This window comes from Lissotriton helveticus, chromosome 5_1, assembly GCF_964261635.1.
Source record: "Lissotriton helveticus chromosome 5_1, aLisHel1.1, whole genome shotgun sequence".
In the NCBI taxonomy this organism is placed as follows: Eukaryota; Metazoa; Chordata; class Amphibia; order Caudata; family Salamandridae; genus Lissotriton; species Lissotriton helveticus.
The window spans coordinates 2,030,783,841-2,030,810,264 of record NC_136065.1 but is presented as its reverse complement, the minus strand read 5'-3'; the positions used below and the strand labels follow the sequence as shown (position 1 = coordinate 2,030,810,264).

Genomic DNA, 26,424 nt, shown 5'->3' with positions numbered 1-26,424 from the left:
GTAATATTAGCCTACAAAACCAACCACTGAGCCCAGGGCCACATCCTTCTCAGCTTTTTAGCCTAATGTCAATGTATATCTGTGAGATGTGTCCCTCATCACATTTTGCAGGAGGCCCCATCATTCTGCGTTATGGCACTGCAACCTGTTTGAGTAGTGCGGTAACAGGGTAATCAGCAGTATGAATGTATGTATGTATGTACCTGCCTTAAACAGTGTGTTTTACCGTAATGTTGAAGACACCTATGTCAACTCCACTTTACGAACTACCAACATACCGTCAAAGCAGCAGATGTGGAGATAGGAGTAGTAAATCGACACGTGCCTATGGCTGCCTCCCTGGACTATATGTTGGTTATTGTGAAGTGCATACATAAGCAGGCTGACATTCGTGACCTTGATAACAAACAACACTATATACTGGTAACCCAGTGATAAATAAATTGAGTGCTTTACAAGAGTCAAGACTAGTACGACTAGGGAGGGAGTCTAGGTACAGAAGAGGAGACGTGGTGAGAGAATACCCAGGGCCAGGAGCGGTGGGGGAGGAGTGATGAGGAAGAATGGCGTACCACCGGGTGAAAAGGGAGGAGAACATTGGATTGAAGACAACCACGGGTGAGAGAAGAAAGGAAACAATGTATAAGAAAGTAAACAGAGATAAATGGTAGCGAGAGGTTTAAGAAGAGAGATTGAGGCTGTGTGAGACAAAATGTCACCTTTCATGTCATCTTTAGGGTGGCAAAAATACACTCCTGACTACAGCCTCACTTGAGCGGAAAGTAGTGAAGTCATGATTAACAGATGAAAATGTAATAATGTTGATGGCTGACACAGTTTTTAATGGAAGGACTGCTGGTCTTTATTAAAACTAATAAAGGAAACAAGGGCACAACTGGATCCATTCAACTGAGATGCTCTAGTCAGTACCAAGACAATTTCCAAATCAAAAAGACAGATATGATAGGGTTAACATTATATTTTTCAGCACTCCCTGATATTTGAGAGGAATATGGAGGGTGGGCTGCATTGAAGAATGCGCCTGAAAAGTGTGGGCTGCATCCTCGCTCACTGCAGTGTCCCGGATTGATGGAAGAGGTGTATTTCATGGGCTCGCAGGTGGGGGTGGAGGGGCAGCAGGAAGCCATTTCCTAAACTTACTGGCTATGCTCAGCAACACTCAACTACTAAGGAGATACACCGGCCTTGAACAGCACAGCTTCGGAAACTAATTAATTGCTGGTTTCCTCTTTAGTGGAGAACTGGAGCACAGAGGTTGATATAGAAACTACACTGCTGTTCTAATGTGACTACCAGCTTAAAAGAATGAAACTAAACAATATGTGGTGGAGGAGGGGGTGATTGGGGCTAGTGGATATTAATGTGCTGCTGACTGTACGCTGTGAGTTATAGTGAGCGCCACATTACATTTGTACTGGGCGCAGCTGCTGAGAGCAGCTCTCACTTTTGTGTCACCGGCAGGACCCGCAGTGCCCCTGCATTCTTCCCTCTCTCCCCGAGTCCTGGCATGAAGTAGGGCCGCAGGGTGGAAGGGAAGGAGGCCCCAGAGAAGGTGAAGAGCAGAGACCGGTCATCCACATTGTAGAACGAGAGCCTGCCTGCCTCATAGTCCAGGAAGAGACCCACAGCTCTAAGGGGCACAAGGAGGGTCAGGGTGATAGGAATGGAGGAGCCAGCTTGATAGTTACCATCTCTGAGCCACACTGTCCAGTATCCACCCTTAGGCGCTAGTGTGACCTTCCCCTTTCTGTTCACATCCTCGTCACACACCCCCAGGCTCCAGCGAGTCTTGTTCCCCACCTCCACCTCCCAGTAATGCCTCCCAGAGCTCAGCCTCTCTCTCCCCAGGACAATGGGGCAGAGATTGAATCTCTGGGGCGTGTCCGGCAGATCCTGTGCTCTGTCTCCGTGCCTCACGCTCCTTCCGGCCTCGGACAGGATGAGGCTCTGATGAGCAGTGTCCGGATCCAGGGTCACCGCAGCTGCGAATCAGAGAGAAGCAGAGACCAGAGGTCAGAGATCACCCATCTAATATTAATACGTCACTCATACTCAGCCAGTCCCAGCAGAAGAAAGAGAGCTTCATTCAATATTGATGCACCACCCACGCTAACTTCATCCCCCATATCAGCAGCTCCCATTTAATCGCAGTAATTAATAGTGTATAGTCATAGCTTTTTTTCAAAATCAAAACACACTTCGTAGTGCACTATTGTTGTCTATAACATATTATTATAGCACAAAACTGAATCAATATGAGACGTGGGGAGCCGGCCCCCGTGCAGCTGAGGTACTGGCTTTCTCCAAATGTTTAACACTTGAAGCAGGAAACCATCTCACAGATTCCACGTGCACCATGAAGCTGTATCTAAAAGATACGCCACATTCCTGTCAATTTCCCCAGCGCTAGCGCACAATAGGCTGCCATGCGCTGATGCAAGCACCCTTGTGCCAAGGGTGCAGGCATGTCTGCGTTGTAGGGGGTGATTGTTTTTCTGCAGGAAAGTACACCTTACTGCACAAAAACAATCACAAGAGGTGTTTTTGTCTTTGTGTGTGCTGCAGAATGCAGTACACATAGAAAGAGGAAAAAAGTGGAGAAATAAGGTTATTTCTCTTCGTTGCACCTCCCCAATGCCACCCCTGTGGTGGCGTTAGAATCAAACACATTCCCTGGTTTACAATTCCTCGTAAATCTGGGAATGCTTCAGATTCCATGAGTGTTGCATGGGAACACCCACAGCAACACCCCAAGAAACGCCACTTTCACGCAGTGTTCTGCGTGAAAGAGGCACATATTTACAAGGTCATGAAGAGCCACACAAGGTTAGGTTTGCGTGGCCTTTTAAATATGACCCAGCACTTTGTTCCACAGAAAAGTCAAAAAAGTGATGCTCTGGTAGTACAACGTGCCGCTAGGGGCCGCGTAAAGGAGTCCCTCTGTGTCTTCAGAATGATTTTTCAATTGAGATACAGTTTGGAGTTGTCCAGGTGTTAACTTACGTCTTTCACAAGTATAGCTGGAAATGCATTGGTTAACTAGCAGCCTGTCCCGACGTTGTCTGGGGATGAAATCGAATGTCTGCAATGCTTTCAATTTGAAGGCAATTTACTTTTAAAACTTACTCTGAATCGCCCCATCACCCGGCTCAGACCCCGCGTTTTGTTAAAACTTACTCTGAATCGCCCCATCACCCGGGTCAGGACCCGCGTTTTAAAAAAAACGTACTCAGAATCGCCCCATCACCCGGCTCAGGCCCCGCGTTTAAAAAAAGCAACTTACTCTGAATCGCGCCATCACCCAGCTCAGGCCCCACGTTTAAAAAAAAAAACTTACTCTGAATCGCCCCATCACCCGGCTCAGCCCCCGCAGAAGAATGCGTCCACTGTGAAGCCGTGTCCTCAATGCAATATGGGAAAGTTTGTGTCCGCTGCAGACGCAAACGTGTTTGTGCGCTCCACCTGACGCTCCGCTCCAGCGGGCGGCAATTAGACGCCCCACATCGCGTCAACATGCAACGCTCGGCTCCATCCGGCGGAAATTACATGCCCACATCGCGTCAACGGCCAACACCTACAACTATGGTAAATGCAACGCCCCCTCGTAGTCCCAGCAGGCCGCGCCTATCGCTCTATGCATATGCCCATGCACACACCCAAATGGTAAATGCAACTCCCCCTCGTTTTGGGACGGCAGTCCCAGCATGCCGCGCCCATCGCTCTATGCACACGCCCATGGCTTACCAGCAGAACGCCCATGCCCACAACGGACTACTTTTCCCCCAACGTTCTTTCTTTGGCCCACTGTTGCGGTAAATGCCACCACCCTCTCACTTAGCGCGGGGACACGCCGAGATGGCGTAACCATGCGCTTTATAAAAAAAAGAAAAAAGAAAAAAATGTATATGGTGGCCAGCTGTATAGCCTATGTCCATCTGCTGCAACTGTCCTGTCCAATGCTGTATTGGGTGTTGTGATTGGTGCTGTGGTTCCTGAGATTACCCGCCTCAAAGGTTTGGGCTCTCTCTTTATTATATTAGTATAGATGGTTCGAATTTGAGAGGAGATTGGGAGTGACAATTGTCTGGTGGAAAAATTGAGCGCAATCTTGGATTTCTCCTCTGGTTCAAATGGAAGAATGGGGATTGGTAGGTTTTAATGAATTTGAGACTTGATGAAAGATCATATATGCTTTTTTATACGTTAAGATAGTTTTTTCAGTGTAAACTCTGACTGGTGTTGGTTCCATATCATTAAAGTAGCTCCAAGTGTTTTTCTTTCTTCCAGCAAATCAAAAGTGAAGAATTGTGCTGAAACTATCCTTTTACTCTTTTTTCTTAAAGAGGGGATAAACCATGCTCTAAATGGGGAGCAAAGATAACAAATTCATTCTTCGCAAACATCATATCTTGTGGGGTAACCAATACTTCATACACCTTGACCGGGGCCACACTGGATCAGTACTGTGGTCTGTGCTATTCTTTAGAGGTCCCTTGCAACCTCGGCAATCAACATACAATGAACATCTTCAGCTTCATTAGGTAGGTCATGTTTTTAAACCAGTCCGAGTACTCAAGGACTTGGCCTGAAGCCAGCCTATACCTCTACATCTATGCATGTACTTACCACACCCCAGTGATTGCCAGTAACTGAGATTAACTCAAGCATTCTATTCATTACCTTGCAGATGAAGCCCTAAGTGAGAAGGCTATGCCTAGAAGTGGGTCCTGCCCTCATTGTGCCACTGCAATCAAGCTGTACCTGGCCTAAATCAAATGCGCCTCCTGGTGCACTGTTGCTTGGGGGAAGATGTCCACTTTAGTCCCGAGGCCCTCAGGAGGCAAGGGGACCTCATCCCCCCACCAGCAGGGCTCCGTGAGGGGTGTCTGCCGAATGGTGGACAAAAGGGTCGTGGCCTCCAACCACCTCTCAGCAATCCCACTATGTGGGACTCACTGGAAGTGACAGGAGGTCTTATTGGCCCCTATGAACCCACGGCAGCCTAATGGAATTCACCCCCTCCACCCCCCCACCCACAACAAGCAGCATGCCAGGAGGTGCAGTTGTAGATTAGTGGAGAAAAGGGGAAGGGCCTCCAGCGAGTTGCCAGATTTTTTCTAAAATCTATTTTTTAAGAAGGGAGGCCACGTGGCCCCCTTCCCTGTACTGTTTAAAGCCACCTGGGCCTGCCCCCTTAAAAAACAAGTTCTAAAAAAAGGGGAGAGGGTGTGCATGGCCTCCCCCTTGTAGCCAGATGTTGGCCCTGAATGCCCAATCTCTGGGGCCCGGCCTTTCTTTTTTAAAATTATGTATTCATATAAAGTGAGGGTGGAGGAGCAGACACCTCCCTGGCTATTTTCCTCCCGGGGCCTGCCCCCTTTTTTAAAAAAAAATCTAAAAAGAACAAGGGAAGGTGGGGGGGGGGGGTGGGAGGGGGGGCTGCGCGGCTTTTCTCCCGGGGATCCCATGTCCTGGGGCCCGGCCTGTAGTGTGGAAGCCCTGGTCCCTCCTAGGGTACCCACATTTAAAACTTTGGGGACCGCAGGTGAGCCTGAATGCCCCCACAGTCCCTGCCAGCTCCCTACCTCTTGCGGGAGCAGGCATTTCTTTGACACCCAGGGAGCTGCAGGGAGCTGCAGGGAAGTGCTAACATGCAGCTCCCTGGATACCAAAGCAATAAGTCTGTTTCCCTGCTCACTTCACAGCAGACAGGAAAACAGAAATGCTCTGCTATCAGCAAGCAAGAGCAGATAATGCTCTCACTTGCTGAAAGCAGAATACTGTTTACTATGGTTTGGTGGGAGCGGTAAGATAGGGCACCCTGGGACATTGCTGGAGCAGGCCCTGGGGAGTGTCAGTGTGGAACCCCCCCTCCCAAGAGGCCTAGAGGGTCAGGGTGTTTCTAACCTGCACCTTTTTTGTCTTTTAAATGTTTTTTCTTGTGACTCGGTTCAACCAAGTCAAAAGATGGATGCCTGCTTGAAAGTGTTGGTAGCCAATCAGATCACAGGCCAGAATTTCTCCTTAACTACTGAACTGATTTACACTATTTAACAAAAAATGCGCTTTCTTGACCAAGAGCTACCTTTCTGCCACATTTGGTGTGATTCCGTTCAGCAGTTCGGGCTGTAGCCATGCCTTAATTTTCCTATGGAATTAACATGGAGAAAAAGCGTTTTGGGAACCTCACCTTTATTTTTGGCCCCCGCTTGACGGATCACCACAAAAAGGTTTAAGACAGCAGCGGAAGTGAATGGCAAATTAGTTCTGAAAATTTCCCAAAGATTTGTCCAATGACACCAAAGTTATTGGCAAATGAAAAAAAGCTCTTCCTAGGGAAACTACATTCTAACTAGAACTACATACTGGCGACCACTAGTAGGAGATATATATATATATATATATCTCGCGGAATCCTCTCTGCACAGCAACCACGTCTTCACTCACGCACGCCGGCAAACAGGACACTGACCCAAATGTCGTGCTTAGGATTTTATTTACCCAAGTGTCAGAGACGTGTTTCGCAGGGCGAACGCCGCTTGTTCACTCGACAGCTTGTTTGAACTCAGGAAGCACTTTTAAAGTGACAGTGCATTGATTCAATGAATCACAGGAATTACTTTCACTATGGGCATGGAAAAAATACTCTTTACACTTGCAGTATATACATTGGTAAACTACTATTATGTCGCAATGTTAAATATATAATTAACCATGATAAAATATGCATATAATTATATATATATACATATATGGTCAGTCTTGATTAAATACATAAATATTCGTTAAATAAATTTTTGTACCATTTTTAAACATCCTGTAACCATATTAGAGATGTATGTAAAATACATAGACCCCATTTCAGTTGGATTTAATTTTCTGTGTAAGTATAACTATTTCCATAGTGAATATATATAATTGAAAGTGCTCGTGAGTTAAAATCATGTCATTTTAAATTCTTCGAAAAGACCATTTTTCAACAGATCTAAGAAGCCTAAACTAGATACTCACATTAGTATACCCATGTTTATTCACCTGTATATTGTATTATCATCACCGTTTCATCATATTTGTTACTTTTAGTAATTTTGTTGATGCTGTTGTCATTTGTTACCATCATGCACAGTCTGCACATGTTAGAACTTCATCATGTCAAAGGTTTCCAAGGTCTCCAATATCATCCTAACTAACTCTAAGCAATAAAATAAATAAACAGTCATCTATCTGATTTGCTCCGATGTCATCTGTGTCATTTGTATGTAAATTACGATGTCTGAAAGTATCATATACGAGTAGGAAAAATACTTAAAAATATCTGAAACATCCTAAGATATTTAAAAATATTTAAAACCATTTAAAAACCCCAATTCAATAAGTTATACAAAATTATTAAATAAATAAACCTAAAGTTCAAACATTTACATCTTATCTACCTTCTGACATATATTGAGTTGTTGGTGATATTGTATCGACCTCTGAAATAACTTATCGTAAGGCATGTGTATGGAGAATCAAAATAGCCCATTCCTGGTCTAATTTCTTCTTATTCTAGGCAAGTATATAAATCCTCAGTCAAATTCAGACCTTGAGGGGGTTTCAAATCTAATAACAAAATATACCTGGTTTCTAACTTGCGTAGTTTGCTTTCCTTATTACCTCCGCGCCTATTGGGATATACTGAGTCTATTAAACAGCGCCGGGATGCCCCTGGGTAACTGCGCGCGTTACAAATTTTATATAATAATTAAATAATAGGACAAACCTTTGTTGTTAGATCCGTGGCGTTCCTTAAAATGTCGCGCCACCGGATAGGTGTTGTCCATATTAGTTATGGCGCGGAGGTGTTGGAGTATTCTAACATGAGCTTGTAATTTGGTGCTGCCCACGTAGATAAGACCGCATGGGCTTGTTAGAACATATACCGTGTATTCGGTTTTACAGGTTAACATTTTGTTTATTGAATACGGTTTTGTCTTGAATGGGCTCAAGTAAGTTTTTGTATTGACCCCATGGGTGCATGCCTTACATGTTGCGCATTTTTTAAAACCTTTTAAGTTTTGGTACCAAATTGGTTTGGTTATTATTTCTGGATCAGGTACCACCAAGCAATCTCTCATGGAGAGAGCTCTGCTGTATGTAATGGACACCCTCTGCGGTAGCAGGGGTCCTAATACGGGGTCACTAAGTAGTATAGACCACTCGCCCTGAATAATATATATATATATATTCACTGAAAAAATCATAGGTTTCAGGGACGTTATAGTTAGAAATTAGCATTTACAAAACCATAGAAATTCACTGAAAAAACCACAGGTTTCAGGGTTGTTATAGTTAGTTGGACATTTTACTCGTACAAAACCAGAGAAATTTGCCTGCTATAGTTAGTTCAGCTAACTATAACTAGCGCCCCCGCAATGCACTGCTGATGACATCACACATTAATTCATTCATGACATGGTCAGTGACATAACTGATGACATCACTGATGACATCTCAAAAGACATCCCTGATGACAGCATCCCGTGAATGTGTGTTTCTGTAAAGTTTATGTGTATATATATATATGTATATATATATATACATATATATGTATGCCAAGGTATATTGAAGAATGGGTGGGTGGATAAGTGTCTGAATGGATGATTTAGTAGATGTGTGACTGACTATAAGTGAGTGATTAAATGTGTCTTACTGAATGCATGGGTTAGTGACTGATACAGACATTCACACAGTTTAGTTTGTCAATTGGTGTGTATGCGGTTGCATGGGTTGGTGAGTAGCTAAATGAGGGTCTATATATGTGTTATTGATTGGTTGTCTGAGTATCTGTTTGGGTGCCCGAGTGTCTGTGTGGGTGGGTGGGAGGTGTGACTCCGTGCACTGGGTGTATGGGTTCTAGAGTGTATCTGGGAAGGTCTGTATAGGTGGGTGAGTGTGTTTATGGGTGTGTTGGTGGGTGAATGGATGCCTCAGTGGTACATGTGTGAGTAACTGCTTATGTGAAGGCAGTATATGTGGCTGTTGGAGTATATAAATGACTACATGTGAGAGTGGCTGTATGGATGAGTGTGCGCTTGTATTAGTTATTGTATAAGAGTGTAAGTATGTGTTAGTATATGTTTGAATAAGTGAGGTGGTGTGTGTATAACTGTGTAGGTGAGTAAATGGGAGTGTAATTAACTATGGATGGGTGGCGGTGTGTGAGTGTCTGTATAGATATGTGAGTGCACATAATAGGGTTGTATTGATGGATGACTGCATGTATGAGTGACTGTATGGGTGAATGAGTGGATGTGTGTGTAGATCTTGGAATTATTGAGTGGGTATGCACTAGCCGGTATTGGTGTGTGTACTGTTTAGAAAATGGTAGTCTGTATTTTAGAGTGGGTGTATCAAAGGTTACATTTGGGTATGAGGAGGTGCATCAGATTATCACATGGATGATGTCATTTGAGATATCAGTGATGTCACTGACCAAGTCATGAATGATGTAATATGTGACGTCATCAGAAGTGCATTGCGGGGGCGGGAGTTATAGTTAGCTGGCCGAATTTCTCTAGTTTTGTCCAACTAACTAGAACATCCCTGAAACTTGTGTTTTTTTCAGTAAATTTCTATGGTTTTGTAAATGCTAATTTCTAACTATAACGTACCTGAAACCTATGTTTTATTTCAGTGAATTTCAAAGGTTTTTTAAATGTTAATTTCAAACTACAAAGGTAGGACATGTGCAGAAAGATGAAGAAAGTCGCAGAAAGGAGCAAGAGGAATGCAGAAAGAGGTAACAGAAGTCCAGAAAGACAAAAATAGGTACAGAAAGAAGCAAGAGATGTGCAACAAGAACCAACAGAGGAGCAGAAAAAGGCCTTGTTCCAAAGTCATTCTGTGCCCCCAACTTTTTGCTGAAGGGTACTGGCGATAACTGACTGACTAACCAGGTCCAGAGCCAGTGCTATGCTGAAAGACACTTAAAATACAGTGAACACACCTACATACACTAGGGTACACTATGGGTTGGGGTTCCCCTGTGACTGGCATGACCTCCCCTGTATGGCCCTAGTACATAATAGGACAAGAGGATTAAAACTACCTCTAACTAGGAGGTGCAGAAGGAGGCAAGAGAATTGTTGAAAGAAGCAAGAAAAGTGCAGAAAGAGGCAACTACGATGCAAAAACAGGCATGAAAGGTACAGAAAGAGGGAAGACAAGTGCTGAAAGAGACAACATGGGTGCACAAAGAAGTAAATCAGGTACAGAAAGATGGAAGAGAGATGCAGAAAAAGGCAGGAAAAGTGCAGAAAAGGCAAGAAAAAGGCAAGAAAAGTGCAGAAAGAGGCAGAAGAGGTACATAAAGAGGCACCGGGGGTGCAGAAAGAAGCAAGAGAGGTGCAGAAAGAAGCATTGAACGTGCAGAATGAAGCAAAAGGGGTGCAAAAAGAGGCAGGAGAAGAGTAGAAAAGAACAAGTTGGTCACTGCATGAGTACCTGGGTACTGACTGAATGATTAGAGTACTGAAAGGAGGGTGCCTGGGTGAATTTATAAGTTTTTGGGTTTTGGTGCAGTGTTTGGATTAGTACATGGTGCTGGATGGCTGACTTGAGGAGTGCATGGGGAGTGACTGGGTGATTGCTGGAGTGTATAGGTACTGCCTGGGTAACTGAAGGTGTGAAAGACAAGTATGTAGGTAGTTAGAGGACTGCATGCGTAGTGGACAGGAGTTTGTAGCAGTGCATGTGTTAAGGCCTGGGTCACTGCATACCTACTTGGGCACTGATGGAATGATTAGAGAACTGCAAGGAGAGTGCCTGGGTGAATATATTAGTGTTTGGGTTTCGGCGTAGTGTTTGGAGTATATGTGCTGGATAGCTGACTGGAGGAGTGCATGGGGAGTAAAAAGGTGTTTGTTGGAGTGTATAGATACTGCCTGGGAATTGAAAGTGTGAAAGACAAGTGTGTAGGTGGTTAGAGGACTGCAAGCGTAGTAGATAGGGGATTGTAGCAGTCTATGTGCTAAGACCTGGGTCATTGTATGAGTTCTTGGGTACTGACTCAATGATTGGAGTACTGCAAGGAGAGTGCCTGGGTGAATGTATAAGAGGTTGGGTTTTGGCGCAGTCAATGGATTAGTACATGGTGCGGAATGGGTCACTGGAGGAATGCAAGGGGAGTGACAGGTTGTTTGCTGGAGTGTATGTGTAGAGCCTGGGCAATTGAAGGTGTGAAAGACAAGCGAGTAGGTGGTTAGAGGACTGCATGCGTAGTATATAGGGGTTTGTAGCAGTCTATGTGCTAAGATCTGGGTCATTGTATGAGTACTTGCGTACTGATTTAATGATTAGAGTACTGCAAGGAGAGTGCCTGGGTGAATTTGGAAGTGGTTGGGTTTTGGCGCAGTGTGTGGATTAGTACATGGTGCTGGATGGCTGACTGGAGGAGTGCATGGGGAGTGACAGGGTGGTTGCTGGAGTTTATAGGTACTGCCTGGGTAATTGAAGTTGTGAAAGGCAAGTGTGTAGGTGTTTAGAGGACTGCATGCGTAGTGGACAAGGGTTTGTAGCAGTGCATGTGTTAAGGCTTGGGTCACTGCATCAGTACTTGGGTACTGACTGAATGATTAGCGTCCTGCAAGGAGAGTGCCTGGATGAATTTATAAGTGTTTGGGTTTTGACACAGTGAATGGATTAGTACATGGTGCTGGATGGCTGATTGGAGAAGTGCATGGGGAGTGACAGGGCGATTGCTGGAGTGTATATGTACTGCCTGGGTAATTGAAGGTGTGAAAGACAAGTGTGTAGGTGGTTAAAGGACTGCATGCATAGTGGACAGGTGTTTGTAGCAGTGCATGTGTTAAGGCCTGGGTCACTGCATGAGTACTTGGGTACTGACTGAATGATTAGAGTACTATATATATTCTCAGTTCATCTTTATTTAGATCGCACTGATCATAAAAGACATTGAAAAAACTGTACAATATTATTGTGAAAAAAACAGAATAAAAGTATAAGAACCAATTTTAAAAAGATGAACAATCGTTGCGACGACGTCGGTGGTCGTTGAACAATAACATAGAAGTTAGTTACAGTGCGAGTTCATAATATTTATACAAATTATCAATTGGAAAACTGCTTATAAAACCATTGTGAACTTTGTCTACATAAGATACGATTAGGTTTACAAACTGCTTGATTTTATGTGAGAAGCCTCAATATTAAGAGAAAGGAAAATGCTACTTACCAGTATGCATCTGTTCTTGGCATGTAGAGCTGCAGAGTTGTACACTTAGCATTAGATTGCCACCTGGTGTTGGGCTCGGATGATTGCAGGTTGTTGTCTTCTTCGAAGAAGTCTTTGTAGTCACGAGATAAGTGACTCCTCCCTTGGACAATACTGCGCACGGGCATCGGCTCCATCCTTAGATTGGTTTTCGCCATGATGGGAAATGATGGAGTTAGTATAATTAAAGAAAAAAGGATGTCCATGCGTGTGCATCTAAGTAAGATGAAAACTGGAACGGATACAAGTTGCGGGGAGGCGAGAGGGCGTGTACAACTCTGCAGCTCTACATGCCAAGAACAGATGCATACTGGTAAGTAGCATTTTCCGTTCGAGGCATATGAGCTGCAGATTGTACACTTAGCATTGATTGTGCAGCAGTGTCTCCCCTAGCGGTGGACGCTTGTATCCGTTGCAGTGGTTTGAAAGACAGTTCTAAGGATAGCCTGGCCTACTGCAGCTTGCTGCTTGGCTTGCACATCGACACACTAGTGTGTAGTGAAGGTGTGTGGTGCAGACCATGTTGCTGCCTTGCATATGTCCTCTAGGGGTATATTTCCTAAGAAAGCCATAGAGGCTCCTAGTTTGCGAGTGGAGTGCGCTCTAGGAGGAACTGTTAATATACCTTTAGCCTTTAGATAGCATATTTGTATACACTTTACAATCCACCTTGCGATCCCACCTTTAGAGATGGGGTTGCCTTTGTGTGGAGGAGAGAAAGATACAAACAGTTGTTTTGTTTTTCGAAAGGATTTAGTTATATATATATATATATATATATATATATATATAATATATATATGCTCTCTTAACATCTAGAGTGTGGGTTTTGGAAAAACACAGGTAACTCTACGGATTGATTTAAGTGAAAAGGAGTAATGACCTTTGGAAGAAATTTTGGATTAGATCTAAGAATCACTTTGTTAGGATGTATTTGTAAAAATGGTTTTTGTATAGTGAAAGCTTGTATCTCACTTACTCCAGGGGATCAATTTGATTATTTTTGCAATATATTGCGAATCTTTTCCATTTTGCGGCATAACACGCTCTGGTAGTGGGTTTCCTAGCCTCTTTAACGATGTTCATACAGTCTTGTGGTAGGTTTAGATAACCAAACTCTAAGACTTCAGGAGCCAGATCGCCAAATTCAGTTGGTTTGGGTCTGGGTGTCTGATTTCTCCATGGTTATGTGTTAACAGGGAGGGTGTGAGCTGTAACTTTTGATGTGGAACCAGAGAGAGATCTAGCAGTGTGGTGAACCCCGGTTGGCGTGCCCATGTGGGAACTACCAGGATCAGTTTGAGAGACTGTTGTCGGAGCTTGCGCATTACTAATGGAATCAGTGGGAGAGGCGGAAAAGCATATGCAAATCTGCCTGACCAATTCATCCATATTGCATTGCCCTTGGACAACGGGTGTGGAAACCTGGCGGCTAAGGTTGGGCATTTTACATTTTCGTGGGTGGCAAACAGATCTATTTGTGGATGACCCCACCTGTGGAAGAATGGCTGAAGAACTTGTGGATGTAGTTCCCATTCGTGAATCTGTTGTGACTGCCGACTTAACAGATCTGCTATCTGATTGTGAACTCCTGGAAGGTGTTCTGCCAACAGATGTATATTTTGAGGAATGTCGCATCTCCAAATGTCCTGTGTGAGCTGGGACAGTTACAGAGAATGTGTCCTCACCCTGTTTTTGTATATAGTACATGGCTGTCATGTTGTCCGTCTGGATTAAGACAGCTTTGTTTTGTACTTGTAGTTGAAAAGTCTCGAGTGCTAAGAATATGGCTAGCAGCTCTAGATGGTTGATGTGGAACAGTTTTTGTTGATTGTTCCATTGACCTTGAGTTGTATGATGTAAGAGATGGGCTCCCCATCCTATGAGAGATGCGTCGGTTGTGAGCACTACTTCTGGAACAGGTTCGAGGAACGGCCGCCCCTTTGTCAAATTGTTGGTGTTCCACCACTGCAGAGAGCGGTGCGTGCAGCTGTCAACCAACACCAGGTCTGTTAGTTGACCTTGAGCCTGGTTCCACTGTTGTGCTAGGCGCTCTTGTAACGGGCGCATTTGCAATCGTACGTGTGGCACTATGAAGGTGCAAGATGCCATCATGCCTATTAGTCTCAAGAACACTCTGGCTTGCAGAGATTGTTGTTGTTGGAAGACTGTGACTAAGGCTTGAATGCTCTGTATCCCTGCTGGACTGGGATACGCTAGAGCTGTAGATGTGTCTATTGTAGCCCTTAGATACTGGTGCACATGAGAAGGCTGCAGGTGCGACTTGGTGTAGTTGATTGTGAACCCCAAGTTGTGCAACATTTGAATTGTTTGGTGTGTGTGTTGGACACATTGATTGAATGATTTGGCTTTTATGAGCCAATCGTCTAGATAAGGGAAGACATGTATCTGCTGCCTTCTGAGATGTGCTGCTACTACTGCTAAGCACTTTGTGAAAACGCAAGGCGCTGTTGTTAATCCAAATGGAAGGACTTTGAACTGATAGTGTTGTCCTTGTATTACAAACCTTAGGAACTTTCTGGGAGCAGGGTGTATAGGAATGTGAAAGAAGGCGTCCTTTAGGTCTAGTGTTGAAAGGAAATCGCCTTGTTGCAGTAGTGGGAGCACTTGTTACAGAGTGATCATATGAAAATGATCTGACTGTATGTACTGATTGACGGGCCGGAGGTCGAGAATTGGTCTTAGTGTCCCGTCTTTTTGGGGAATTAGAAAATACAGCGAGTAAACCCCTGTTCTTCTAAAGGAACTAACTGAATGGCATCCTTTTGTAAAAGTGCCAGAACTTCTTGTTGAAGAAGAGTCAGGTGGTCTGTAGACATTGGACGCTGCCTGGGAGGTATGTGTGGAGGGGTTGCTGTAAGTTCTAGGCAGAAGCCATGTTGGATAATCGGCCTCACTAACTTGTCTGTTGTTATGGAGTTCCAGAAAGGCAGGAACCGTGTTAATCTGCCCCCTATAGGAGTGGAATGCTGTTGGGGGAGCAGAGGGAAGTCACCGTCTTGTGGCGGAAGAGGATCGATTGCTGTTGTTACCGCGGCCTCTATAAAATATCCCTTATTAGAGGATGCTTGTGTGTGAGATTTGAAAGATGTGGTAGTGTCTGCTCCAGTTTGTTTGGAGCCTCCTCTGTAGAAGGAGCGACGAAAGGACCCTCTGGCTGGTGTGGACTGTAAAGCCCCCATAGACTTGGCGGTGTCCGTACCTTTCTTCATCTTTTCGAGTGCAGTGTCCACTTCTGGGCCAAATAATTGGTTCTGATTAAATGGTTGGTTTAAGATGGTAGTTTGCATTTCCTGTTTAAACCCGGAAATGCGTAGCCACGCATTTCTCCTAAGTATGACACTGGTATTCACAGCTCTAGATAAGGTGTCTGCTGCATCTAGAGCACATTTTATTGAGGCATTTGAAATTAACTTGCCTTCCTGTAAGAGGTCAGTTGCCTGAGCTTTATATTGATCTGGTAGGTGCTCAAGTAGTTTTTCTAATTGATCATAATGAGCCCGATCGCAACGAGAGTGGAGGGCTTGTGTATTAGGTATACGCCATATGTTAGTGGCTTGTGCAGCTATTATTTTACCTGACGCATCAATTACTTTGGATTCTTTGTCAGGTGGGGGTGCTTCGCCAGAAGTTTGAGAATTTGCCCTTTTCCTAGCATAGGACACAACTAAAGAAACTAATGGTAGGTGTCCTTTAATGTAGACTGGGTCTGTGGGTGCAGGCCTATATTTTTTCTCAATTCTGAGGTTCAAAATTCTAGCGCGTACAGGGTCCTTAAATACCTCTGGAGCATGCTTGATGACCCCTCTAATCATGGGCGGCAGGTCCTTCTCTTTCCTAGGTCCCAGACTCTGGAATTCTCTTCCCCTTGACATCCGTTCAGAAAACTGTTACGGTTGTTTCTGAAAATCCATTAAAACCTGGCTTTTCAATCAGTAACCTTCTGGCTTTCTGTGTCATACTGTTTATGTTTCTAATAGCGCCGGGAAACACTTTTTGGGTGGCTGTCGCGCTCTACAAGCTTAATAAATAAATAAAATAAATAAATAAATGGGAAGAATTTGAACAGACTGTTGAGACTGTTCAAAGGTGTCTGAGAGAAAATCCTCCTCAGCTTCTTTAGAATGCATAGTGACTCTATGATATGCAGCAGGTCTGTTTAACAAATGACCAAAACCAATGTTATCCTCTGAAGGGGAAGGTTTTGAAGGATATAATTGCGGGTCAGGAATATCAGGTGCATTTTGTGGCTTTGGCAAGCCCCATATAACGTCATCCACATCGGAATCAGGCCTTGTGGGCTTCGGCACTGAAGAAGGTGTTTTCGGTGTGGAAGCTGGTGTCGTCAGCTTAGAGGCGTCGGACGATGGCTTCACACTTTTATGTTTAGAAGTGGACGGCTTCGGAGCCGGTACTTCTTTTGGGTTCGGTGCCGATACTTTTTTAGGCTTCGGTGCCGAGAGGTCTTTCTGTTTTGGTGCCGAGCCATCCTTTGGTTTCGGTGCCGAGCCATCTTTGGGTTTCGGTGCCGATGGAAGAGGTGGAATCGGCACGTGCAGCTTGCTCGGTGCCGAGGCCCTAGAAGGCTTAGTTGTTTTCTTCGGAACCGGGCTCGAAGGCGGGGCTTTCGAAGCGGGTGTTCGGTCTCGACTGGGCCCTGCGGGCGGAGTGCTGACCTTTGCCTTCGGTTTGGGAACTATATGTGGTGCAGGGGCAGTAGTACTCACTCTATGGAATGGAGTCATCTGAGTCGTCTGCCTCTGATACATGGAGATCAGGTGAATCTTCTTAGGGAACGAGCGGAACCTCTTCATCGAAGTTATCTTCCGGTTCCGGAGCTGATCTCCTCATTTCGTGTCGACAGGCCCTCCGATCCCGGATGGTTTGCTTCGATCGGAAGGATGCACAAGCTGTGCAGGTCGATTTGTCGTGTTCTTGCGATAGACAGAGGTTGCAGACCTTGTGGTGATCGCTATGTGGAAACTTTGCTCAACATGCCGGGCATCTTTTGAACGGTGTTCTGTCCCTGAGGTGTAGGCCACACGGCGTTGATGGGCCCAACGGCTCGCGTCGATGACCGGAATGGAGCTGATGGCGTTGAAACTATTGTATTCGATGTCGAAGGTAGTTGTTAGAAGTTTGAGGAAGTTTTGCGCCTCGAGATGCTTGAAAAGTATTTTTCAAGCCGGAGCGGAGAAACTTTTATCCAAACCCAGTGGCGGAAAAAAACAATCTAAGGATGGAGCCTATGCCCATGCGCAGTATTGTCCAAGGGAGGAGTCACCTATCTCGTGACTATAAAGACTTCTTCCAACAAGACAACAACATCCAATCATCCGAGCCCAACACCAGGTGGCGATCTAATGCTAAGTGTAAAATCTGCAGCTCATATGCCTCGAAGATAGTAATACACCAGCCATTGGAACAAGGGAAAGGAGATGCATACGAATCTAGGTGTCATAACTATCAAATACATAAATTCCTAACCAAGGCCATGTCAATAGAGTTAACCATTGCTACAGCTAGTCTATTCATGATTACATCCAAGTGTTAGGCTATGGAAAACCCCCTGATTAGAACTGACCTATTGAGGCAATGGCAAATTCATCTTACTAGGTGTTACTACTTAACGTTGTCGCCTACTACTTTAGGGATTTGGCACGAATTCGCCAAATCCAACGTAAAAATTTAGCGATAGCTATAACATAGGGCTCATTGGTATTCGTCTTCAATATTCCTACCGCTGTAGCACAAGACCTTGTACCCAAATTAATAGATAAAAGTTTTAGCATTTGTCCCGAGGAGACATGCAAAAGGATGTGTGGGACTGTCTCCTCCTGCTCTATACATAGATGGCATTTGCTATCTGTAATGTTATGCCATTTATAAGTATAGGATTTGACCGGAAGTGTGCTTAGTTATTACATCCCAGAACATTTTGTACATGGTACTTGGCTTGTGCTCCATGAAGATACCAGTCAGTGTGTTGTTCTCGGTGGTGCGTATGCAATTTGTTTTGACCAAAGACCAATAAACATCCTTTAGATCTTTTTTCGAAGGGAATCAATGGCCAGCTGGGTCATACCATAAGTGGCTCAGGCCCATGTTGGCCGGTGTGCTCTTCACCTTTTGGAGCCAGAATATCTTATAGGAGGTGTTGGCATCTCTGAAATCCTTTAATGCTTTGGCGTAATGTGATAGCTCCGGGGTGGACCATAATCTAAGCCAGAATGCTATCGGTCTTAACCTTGCTACCTCATCCAGACTGTTACATCCCAAGTCATAATAAAGGGGCTTTAGAGGTGTATTTTGCGAGAGACCTGTGAAGCCTCTCACAAATGTATTCTGGGCTAAGACTAGTGGTGTCAGATTGTCGAAGCCCCAGAGTTCCACACCATATAGTGTGGAGGCCCTGACTTTAGTGTTATAGATCTTTAATGCTGGGCCTATCGGCTTGGTTTGCGAGGAATTACGTTCTTTCAATAACTGACTATATTTGAGAGCCATCATTTCGATCTGGGGTTTCCAATTTAATTTTCTACCTAGTGTGATCCCTAAATAGTTGAAGACATCAGTTTGATCAAGTTGCTCCTTGTTTAAGTGGACCCTGCCCTTTACTGCTCTGTGTTTGTGAAGAAGAAACATGAATTTTGTTTTGTTCACATTCATCACAAGGTCGTGGTCTTTGCAGATGTCTTCAAAAAGCATCAGCGCTCGCTGCAGCCCACCTTGAGTTTTTGAGATGACAAGCGTGTCATCCGCAAACAGAAGTATCGGTACCTTTGTACCTGCCAAAGAGGGAGCGTCTGTCGGATGGAAGGAAAAATAATTGACAACCCCATTTAGGAATAATGAAAATAATGTTGGGGTCATAACACACCCTTGGCAGACCCTCTTGGAGACTGGGAACTGGTCGGTAGTGTTATCCTGTGAGACCCAACGTACTTGGGCGTAGTTGGCCTTGTGTAGTCTCACAACAACAGATAGTAAATCTAATGGCATCCTTAAGTCCTTTAAGACCGCCCACAGTTTTTTTTACGGGGGATCATGTCGAATGTGCACTTGAGGTCCACAAAGGCAGCACAAATGGTGCCTCCTGTTACAACTCGCCAATAGATTAAAATGAAACAGAAAACCTCATATATGGTGCTTACAGGCGTGAAATTCTGCCTGTAATGGGGTTAGTATATCATTTCCTGTGATCCAGTTTAGTATTCTACTCAGCACTAACCTTGCCATGATCTTTTGAAATTAATCTATTAGACTAATTGGCCTGTAATTGCTGGGGCTGGATCAATCACCCTTTTTATAGATGGGTAGGATTTCTGCGCCACGCCATGATTCAAATATTAAGGCTCATCTAGCTATTGCGTTTGCTAACCGCTGTATGTACTTAAGCTAAATATCGCTATTGTGTACTAACAGGTCTGCCGGTATGCAGTCTGGACCCGGGGCTCTTCCTCTGGTACTGCTTTCAATGCCAATGCGACCTCCCCTACGTCAAAGAACAAAACCGTGTCAGGTTTGAGGATTTGGAACAGATAGTCTATACCCCTCTCAACATCAGCTGCAAATTGCACCTCAAAGTATGAGACCCACAGATCTGGTGCTACATAGTTTTGTGGTATTGGCCCTTGCCTGCCGCTACGCCATTTAACTAGTTGCCAAAACATTTGAAGGTTTTTCTCTTTACTGGGCTGATAAAGGTTGTGCCATCTTTGCTCGTCCCATTCTTTCTTAGTTGAATGGCTCTATAACTCATTCGTGCTTGTTTGATTTTACACATCTCTTTTGTCTTTATTGCTTTAGCCAGTAGCTTATAGGCTTCTCTGCATGCCTTGTTGTACCAGTTGCATTTGTTGTTGCCCTGCTATGTTGTCTGTGGGGTTTTAGAAAGTGGGCCTTTATTTTGCTGAATAAATCTTCATGAGCTTGGGTGATGAACTTGTTTAATTTGTACTGTGTGATGGCAGTTTGGAGCTCAACTAGAGTGTTAACAACAGCTGCCCTTATTTGTGCAAGTACAAGATGCTGTCCCATTTGACCCACCTCATATCTTTGCAAATCAGGGCATCTGCTGTCATGCATTGGGTTACCTGTGGCTGAGCAATTGCAAAGCCTGGGGCCAGCATCTTTAAGATGAGGGGGTCGTGATCACTTTCGATTCTCTCACATACCTCCATATCAATGAGGAACAACCAATGTTTTAAGTTAATAAGGAAGTAGTCCATGCGACACCTCCTCTGGCCGTTGCAATATGTGTGGGAGCCAGATCTATCTGAAGGAGTACTACCGTTCACCCTGATACCCCGCTCCATACATAGTGCATTTAGTTGGAGGGCTGCCTCTGTCCATTTCCTGATCGGGGCAGCTCTACTGAGGGAATGTTCTATTGAGCATCTCCCTCTGCACTAAGATTGCTATCCTCTTTGTTAGATTTGGGGGTCTCTAGTTGGCACAGGTAGGTACTTGTGACAAATAGGGACCCTTGCCTCTAGTCAGGGTGTGGGGGTACACTCCTAAAATAAGCCCTGCTTACCCCCTTGGTAGCTTGGCACGAGCAGACAACCTTATCTCAGAGGCAGTGTGTAAAGCCTTTGTGGCCACATACAGTAACCCAGTGACAACACTACAGATGGACACCACACAGTTGCATATTAAAAATAAGGATTCTTTATATAGATTTACCACAAGACCATAAACGACAAAAATACACAATACTATACTTAAGATGGTATTTTTAGCTTAGATCAGTTCAGTTCTTAAGATGTGACACTTTGCGTCAATGTACCTTACGGTGCGTTGCGCTTCCACAACAAGCAATGTTGCAGCGATGGAAATGCGGCAAAGTTTCGCTGCAAAGAAATAAAGACGTGAAGATCTTCCAGATGCGGCACGCTTCACCCATGATGCGAGAAGTCTCGATTCCAAACGTCAGCTGCAGCGGCGATACCCTTGTTCAGCGATGCGACGGCAACAGCTTCAGCTGCAACACTCTTCTCCGACGTTTGCGAGAAGCTTCCGCACGATTCAACAACAGCAGTGACATCCTTGTCCAGAAATGCGACGGCAGCAGCTCGGACGGCGGCGCGCTTCTTCGGGGATGTGAGGCGCTTTCCTCGATGCGGTGCAATACGACAGCTATAGCAGCGCCACCCTTGTTCAGAAATGAGATGGCAGCGATGGCGACACGCTTCTTCCTCGTTGTGAGACACTTCTCTCGATGTGGTACAATACGACAGCTCCAGCGGCGACACCCTAGATCAGAATTGCGACGGCACCAGCAGCGACTGCAACACACTTCTTCCTCGTTGAGTAGTGCTTCCAGCTCCTTGCGACACGCAGTCCCTCAGAAGGCCCCAAAACAGCAGCCGGCACTTTCAAAGAAACTCTGGGGAGCTGGGGGTTGAAGTCTGTTGAACCCCGGGACTTTAGCAGGAGGCAAGCTCTTTTCCAAGCCCTTGGAGATCCTTCACAAGTTGAAAGTAAAGCACACAAAGTTCTTTCTCCTCTCTTCGGCAGTCAGGCAACCACAGAAGGCCAATCCCCTAAGCAGCACTTCAGCTTAGGAATAGTCTCTCCTCAGTTTCTTTAGGTTCCTCTCCTCAGCAGAGGTTTCTTCTTGTCATCCAAAAGTGATCTAATTTCTTGGGATCAGGGTCCCAATATTTATACCCCAAAATCCTTTGTCCTCTGAGGGCAGAGGGGTCTTTGCCTAGTCCAAACCAGTTCTGGAGCACTCAGTTTACATGACTCCTTTTTTCATTTCACAGTGCAGAGCAGAAACATCAGACGCCCCACAGGAGGTGGAACCAGCATTGTGGAGGGAAAACACAGCCCTGGAGCACTCTGTTGACATGATTCCTTCTCTCCTTTCACAGTGCAGGGCAGAGACATCAGACGCACCACAGGGGGTGGCAGGCACAGTCCTATTCAGGTCCCAGGTGCAACTCCTCCCTCCCTTCTAGATGCAGATCTCTCTATTCACCACTGGGCGGACTCACCTGGTCTCCTGAAATCCTACAGCCCTGTCACTCATAGGGGTGTCTGATATGAAGACAAGGGAATGTTTAGTGACTGGCAAGTGGGTGCACTTGCCCAGTCAGCATGGCAGTACCAGCCTGCACACAGGCTCTGCAATGGCAGACCTTAGTCACATTTTACAAGGATGCTTCTGTGGGTGGCACAACCAGTGCTGCAAGCCCACTAGCAGCATTTGGATTTACACGCCCTGGGCACACTCAGTGCACTGTACTAGGGTCTGACAACTAAACCAAATCAGTCAATTATGGAATCACCAATTCATACATCAATTTACAATAGGGAGAGCATATGCACTTTAGCACTGATCGGCAGTGGTAAAGTGCCCAGAGTCATAAAACCAACAACAACAGGTCAGACAAAATACAGGAAGAAGGCAAAAAGTTCAGGGATGACCCTGCAAAAAGGGCCAAGTCCAACACTCTTGTTCGAGGGGCTCAAAAGTGGTATTAAAGTCACCTGCTATTACAAGGTTGCATGATCCTCTGTAATGGTCCAGAAAACTATCTAGTAGGGAGACTTTGTTGGGCTGTCTGCCACCCATGAGACCTCTCGCATATACATTGAGCAGGTGCGGTTGACAATTTGATCGTAATTGGATAACCACTATATCGGGATGGTCAATGTGCACTTCCTCAATCCTGTAACAAGAACACTGCCTTACCCAGATGGTAAGCCCTCCTGATGGTCTACCTTTCTGCCCACCAATTGCAGGTTTGGAAAAATTAAGATAACCTGGACGATGGATTGGATTAATAAACCATGTATCCTGAAATACGTAGATATCCTGGGCTTAAATTAATTCTGACCATTCTATAGATGATATTTTGGATTGCAAGCCCCAATATTCCAGGAAATATATGCCAGCTGGGCTGGTTCCTACGACTTTGTGGGACTGTGTAGGTCTCCAGGGATACTTTCCTTAGTTCCGATTTTCATGGTGGCCATTACCGGATCAAGACTACTGCTAGGGGAGGGAAATGGCAAACAGCCTGTGGCTTCACCGCCCTTTTGTGCAATTTCTTTTGGTTTGTTCAATTTAGATGTGAGGTGTTAATATTGAAAGCCACTAGATTATCGACCAGATCACTATTAGCTAATGTTAGACAAACGTAATCTAGATTAGAGCCAGTGGCAGAGTATCTTTTGGCTGAGAATATATCTTCCATAATAATTGATCTGCATTTCCTCACATGTCTAAGCCATTCTGTGCATTGGTTTATTAGGGAGTGTTTGTCTTCTTAAATTAAGCTAGGGGTTGGTTTAGGGATGTTGGTTAGAAAGATTTGTCGTTTTGGCGTGTGGGCCATTAGCTTCTTATTACTAGGGTGTTCCTCCGGCGGCGTTAATCCTGTAAAAAGGTTTGTTCTGGGAACCATAGGATAATCAACTTGGGCTTCCAAGCACCGAGATCCTGAACCATGTCGCCTATCTTGATTATAATGAAGTAGTGGGGGAATATGGGCCGTACCTTTATGGGACGAGTAACAAACTTTGCTAGGTAAAAGGCAAATTTAGTGTTTGGAGCCCCTACTATTCTAATCTGTACTGCCAATATGCTGTTCTCTGAACTTGGGCTGCTGGAGCATAGTCGGTCTATCCTTTGCACGCGGTGTGTCTTGTATCAATGTTTTTAAGGAGTCAGTTAACGTGCCAATCATTCCCTTAAGTGTCCTGACTTCCTCCGTTAATTTACTGGTCTGAACCTTTAGGTCCACAATCTGACTAATGAACTGATCAGGATACAGGTTCATACACCTTACGATGAGAGGCTGGAGCATGTAGAGTGTTGCCTATCCCGACTGTGGACTGCTGGACCAAGGCATCATCGTTCAGATCCAATAGGGGGGGGGGGGGGGGATTTATTAGTACACACTGGTGTGGACTCAAGTTGGCTTGTGAGGCATGCCATAGAACTTGAAGGTGGCAAATTAATTCTCACTGTATGAGATGTTTCGACTTGGTTACTCGATGGGAGCCCCTTAGCTGGTGGTCTTCTTAACATTTCTGGGATGGATGGTACTCAACTTAAAGTAGTGCATCTGGGGGAGGGTTGCCGGTTGGTAGAGCGGGAGTCGGGCCCAAGGGAACTGCTAGTATGTCTTCACATTCGCTAATCAAGTTGACAAAGCAGCCCATAACGCAATTACTGCCTTTGTGCTTTGGCGGTTTGCTTGACTTTTTTGCCTTCCTGCCCTTCCCGGCTGATCCTTTCTCCATGACTTCTGTGGCTTTCCTTTTTCCCTTGCCTCACTATCACAGTTAAATAACCAACACTTTATACTAGGCCAGATCCGTTGTTACATAGGTTATATCTTAGGGAGAAAGTAGTGGGTGCTTGAGCAGCAGCACTAAGTATGGTACCAGGAAACTATTCCCCCGCTTCTGAAACAGTGAGAGGCAGGAAACACTACCGTGTGCACATTATAGAACAAAAACAGTAAAGCAATATAAACAATTCAGTCTATCAGAATATCAATTGTCCTGAAAGGGGCAGAGAGCAACTCAATAACCAGTCAAGGAAAGCCGAAACTGTCGCCAATTATAGGGCTACTGAAGGTTAAGCCGCAGACCTCCAATATCCAGAACAGAGAAGTGACAGTACCTTACAAGTGTTCGTAGCTACTTGACCAAAAAAAAAAAAAACGCAGGGTGGGTGGCTCTGACCTGCCTCCTCCTGGGGATGAGGAGCATGGACGGGCCCGCCCTTTGCCTGGGTGCGGCCAGTGCCGCGGGTGTTGAGGCAGCACTTTATGCGCGAATGGTGACGCCTCCCCCTTGCTGGCAGCTGCAGACAGTCAGAAGCGTTGCACCATGGGACATGAAGTCCTCCCCAGGGTGTTGTAGGGCGTAGGGTGCGCAGGTGAATCTAACTGGCTGCAGCAGTGGTTCTCTACTGCGCTGGGACAGTACCCCACCAGAGTGTGGAGAAGGCAGAATGGCTATCCCCTCACTGAACCAGAAGAGCGTCCCGTGCTGCGGGGGTTGAGGCAGCGCTTTAAGCGCAGGTAGCGACGCCTCCCTCTTGCTGGCAGCGGCAAGCAGTTAGAAGCTTTGCAGTATTGTAGGGTGAGCGGGTGAAAGTAACGAACTGCAGCGGTGGTTCCCTCCTGCTCTGGGACAGTGATCCCACCAGAGTGTGGAGAAGGCAGAATGGCTATCCCCTCACTGAACCATAAGCGCCTGGAAAAAAGTGTTTTGGGACCCCCCTCCCTTTTTCTTGGCCCCCGCTTGACGGATCACCATAAAAGTTTTAAGACAGCAGCGGAAGTGAATGGAAAATTAGTTTTTAAACTTTCGCGAAGATTCGTCAAATGACGCCAACGTTATTGGCAAATGAAAACAGGCTCTTCCTAGGGAAACAACATCCTAACTATAACTACCTACTGGCGACCACTAGTAGGACATTAATATAAATATATGTAGTAACATTGCTTTTAATGCACAGTGTTAGGAATTAAATACTTATTTTTATGATATAAAAAAAGTCTGTGACTGGAGATGGATTATTTTGGCACTGCTGTGCACACTGAGTTATGAGTCATGCTCACTGACCTGCATCCTTCCCCCCTGGGGTAGCTTTTGACTGCTCGACCATAGCTACCACAGAGTCAAGTGCAGAAAGGGTACTTGGCCCAGTTGCTTAGGATACATAGTAGGCAGGACTCAGGACATCAGGAGTAAACAAGCATTGGAAATGCAATAGGTCTCGCAATAGAATAGTTAGACATTTTTCTTTTTGCAAATGGAAGAGTGGCGTTGCGTGGATGAGTGGCGTTGCGTGGATGAGTGGCGTTGCGTGGATGAGTGGCGTTGCGTGGATGAGTGGCGTTGCGTGGATGAGTGGCGTTGCGAGTGGCGTTGCGTGTGTGAGTGGCGTTGCGTGTGTGAGTGGCGTTGCGTGTGTGAGTGGCGTTGCGTATGTGAGTGGCGTAGCGTGTGTGAGTGGCGTAGCGTGTGTGAGTGGCGTAGCGTGTGTGAGTGGCGTTGCGTGTGTGAGTGGCGTTGCGTGTGTGAAGGATTGGTAGTGCGGGCACTGCTGCTTGTGGTATCTGCGAGATTTGTGT

The 26,424-nt window shown here is 45.3% G+C and overlaps 1 protein-coding gene across 1 annotated transcript in view; it reads right to left on the bottom strand.

Annotated features, from left to right (window-relative positions):
* Window positions 1-549: 549 nt before the first annotated feature.
* The window catches only part of LOC144753957 (E3 ubiquitin-protein ligase TRIM39-like), a 382,422-nt gene continuing 356,547 nt past the window's right edge, over window positions 550-26,424 (bottom strand). The window contains exon 10 of the mRNA XM_078641478.1: window positions 550-2,003. Within this exon, the coding sequence (XP_078497604.1) occupies window positions 1,462-2,003 (542 nt within the window). The 3' untranslated portion in view covers window positions 550-1,461. The remainder of the gene's footprint in view (window positions 2,004-26,424) is intronic.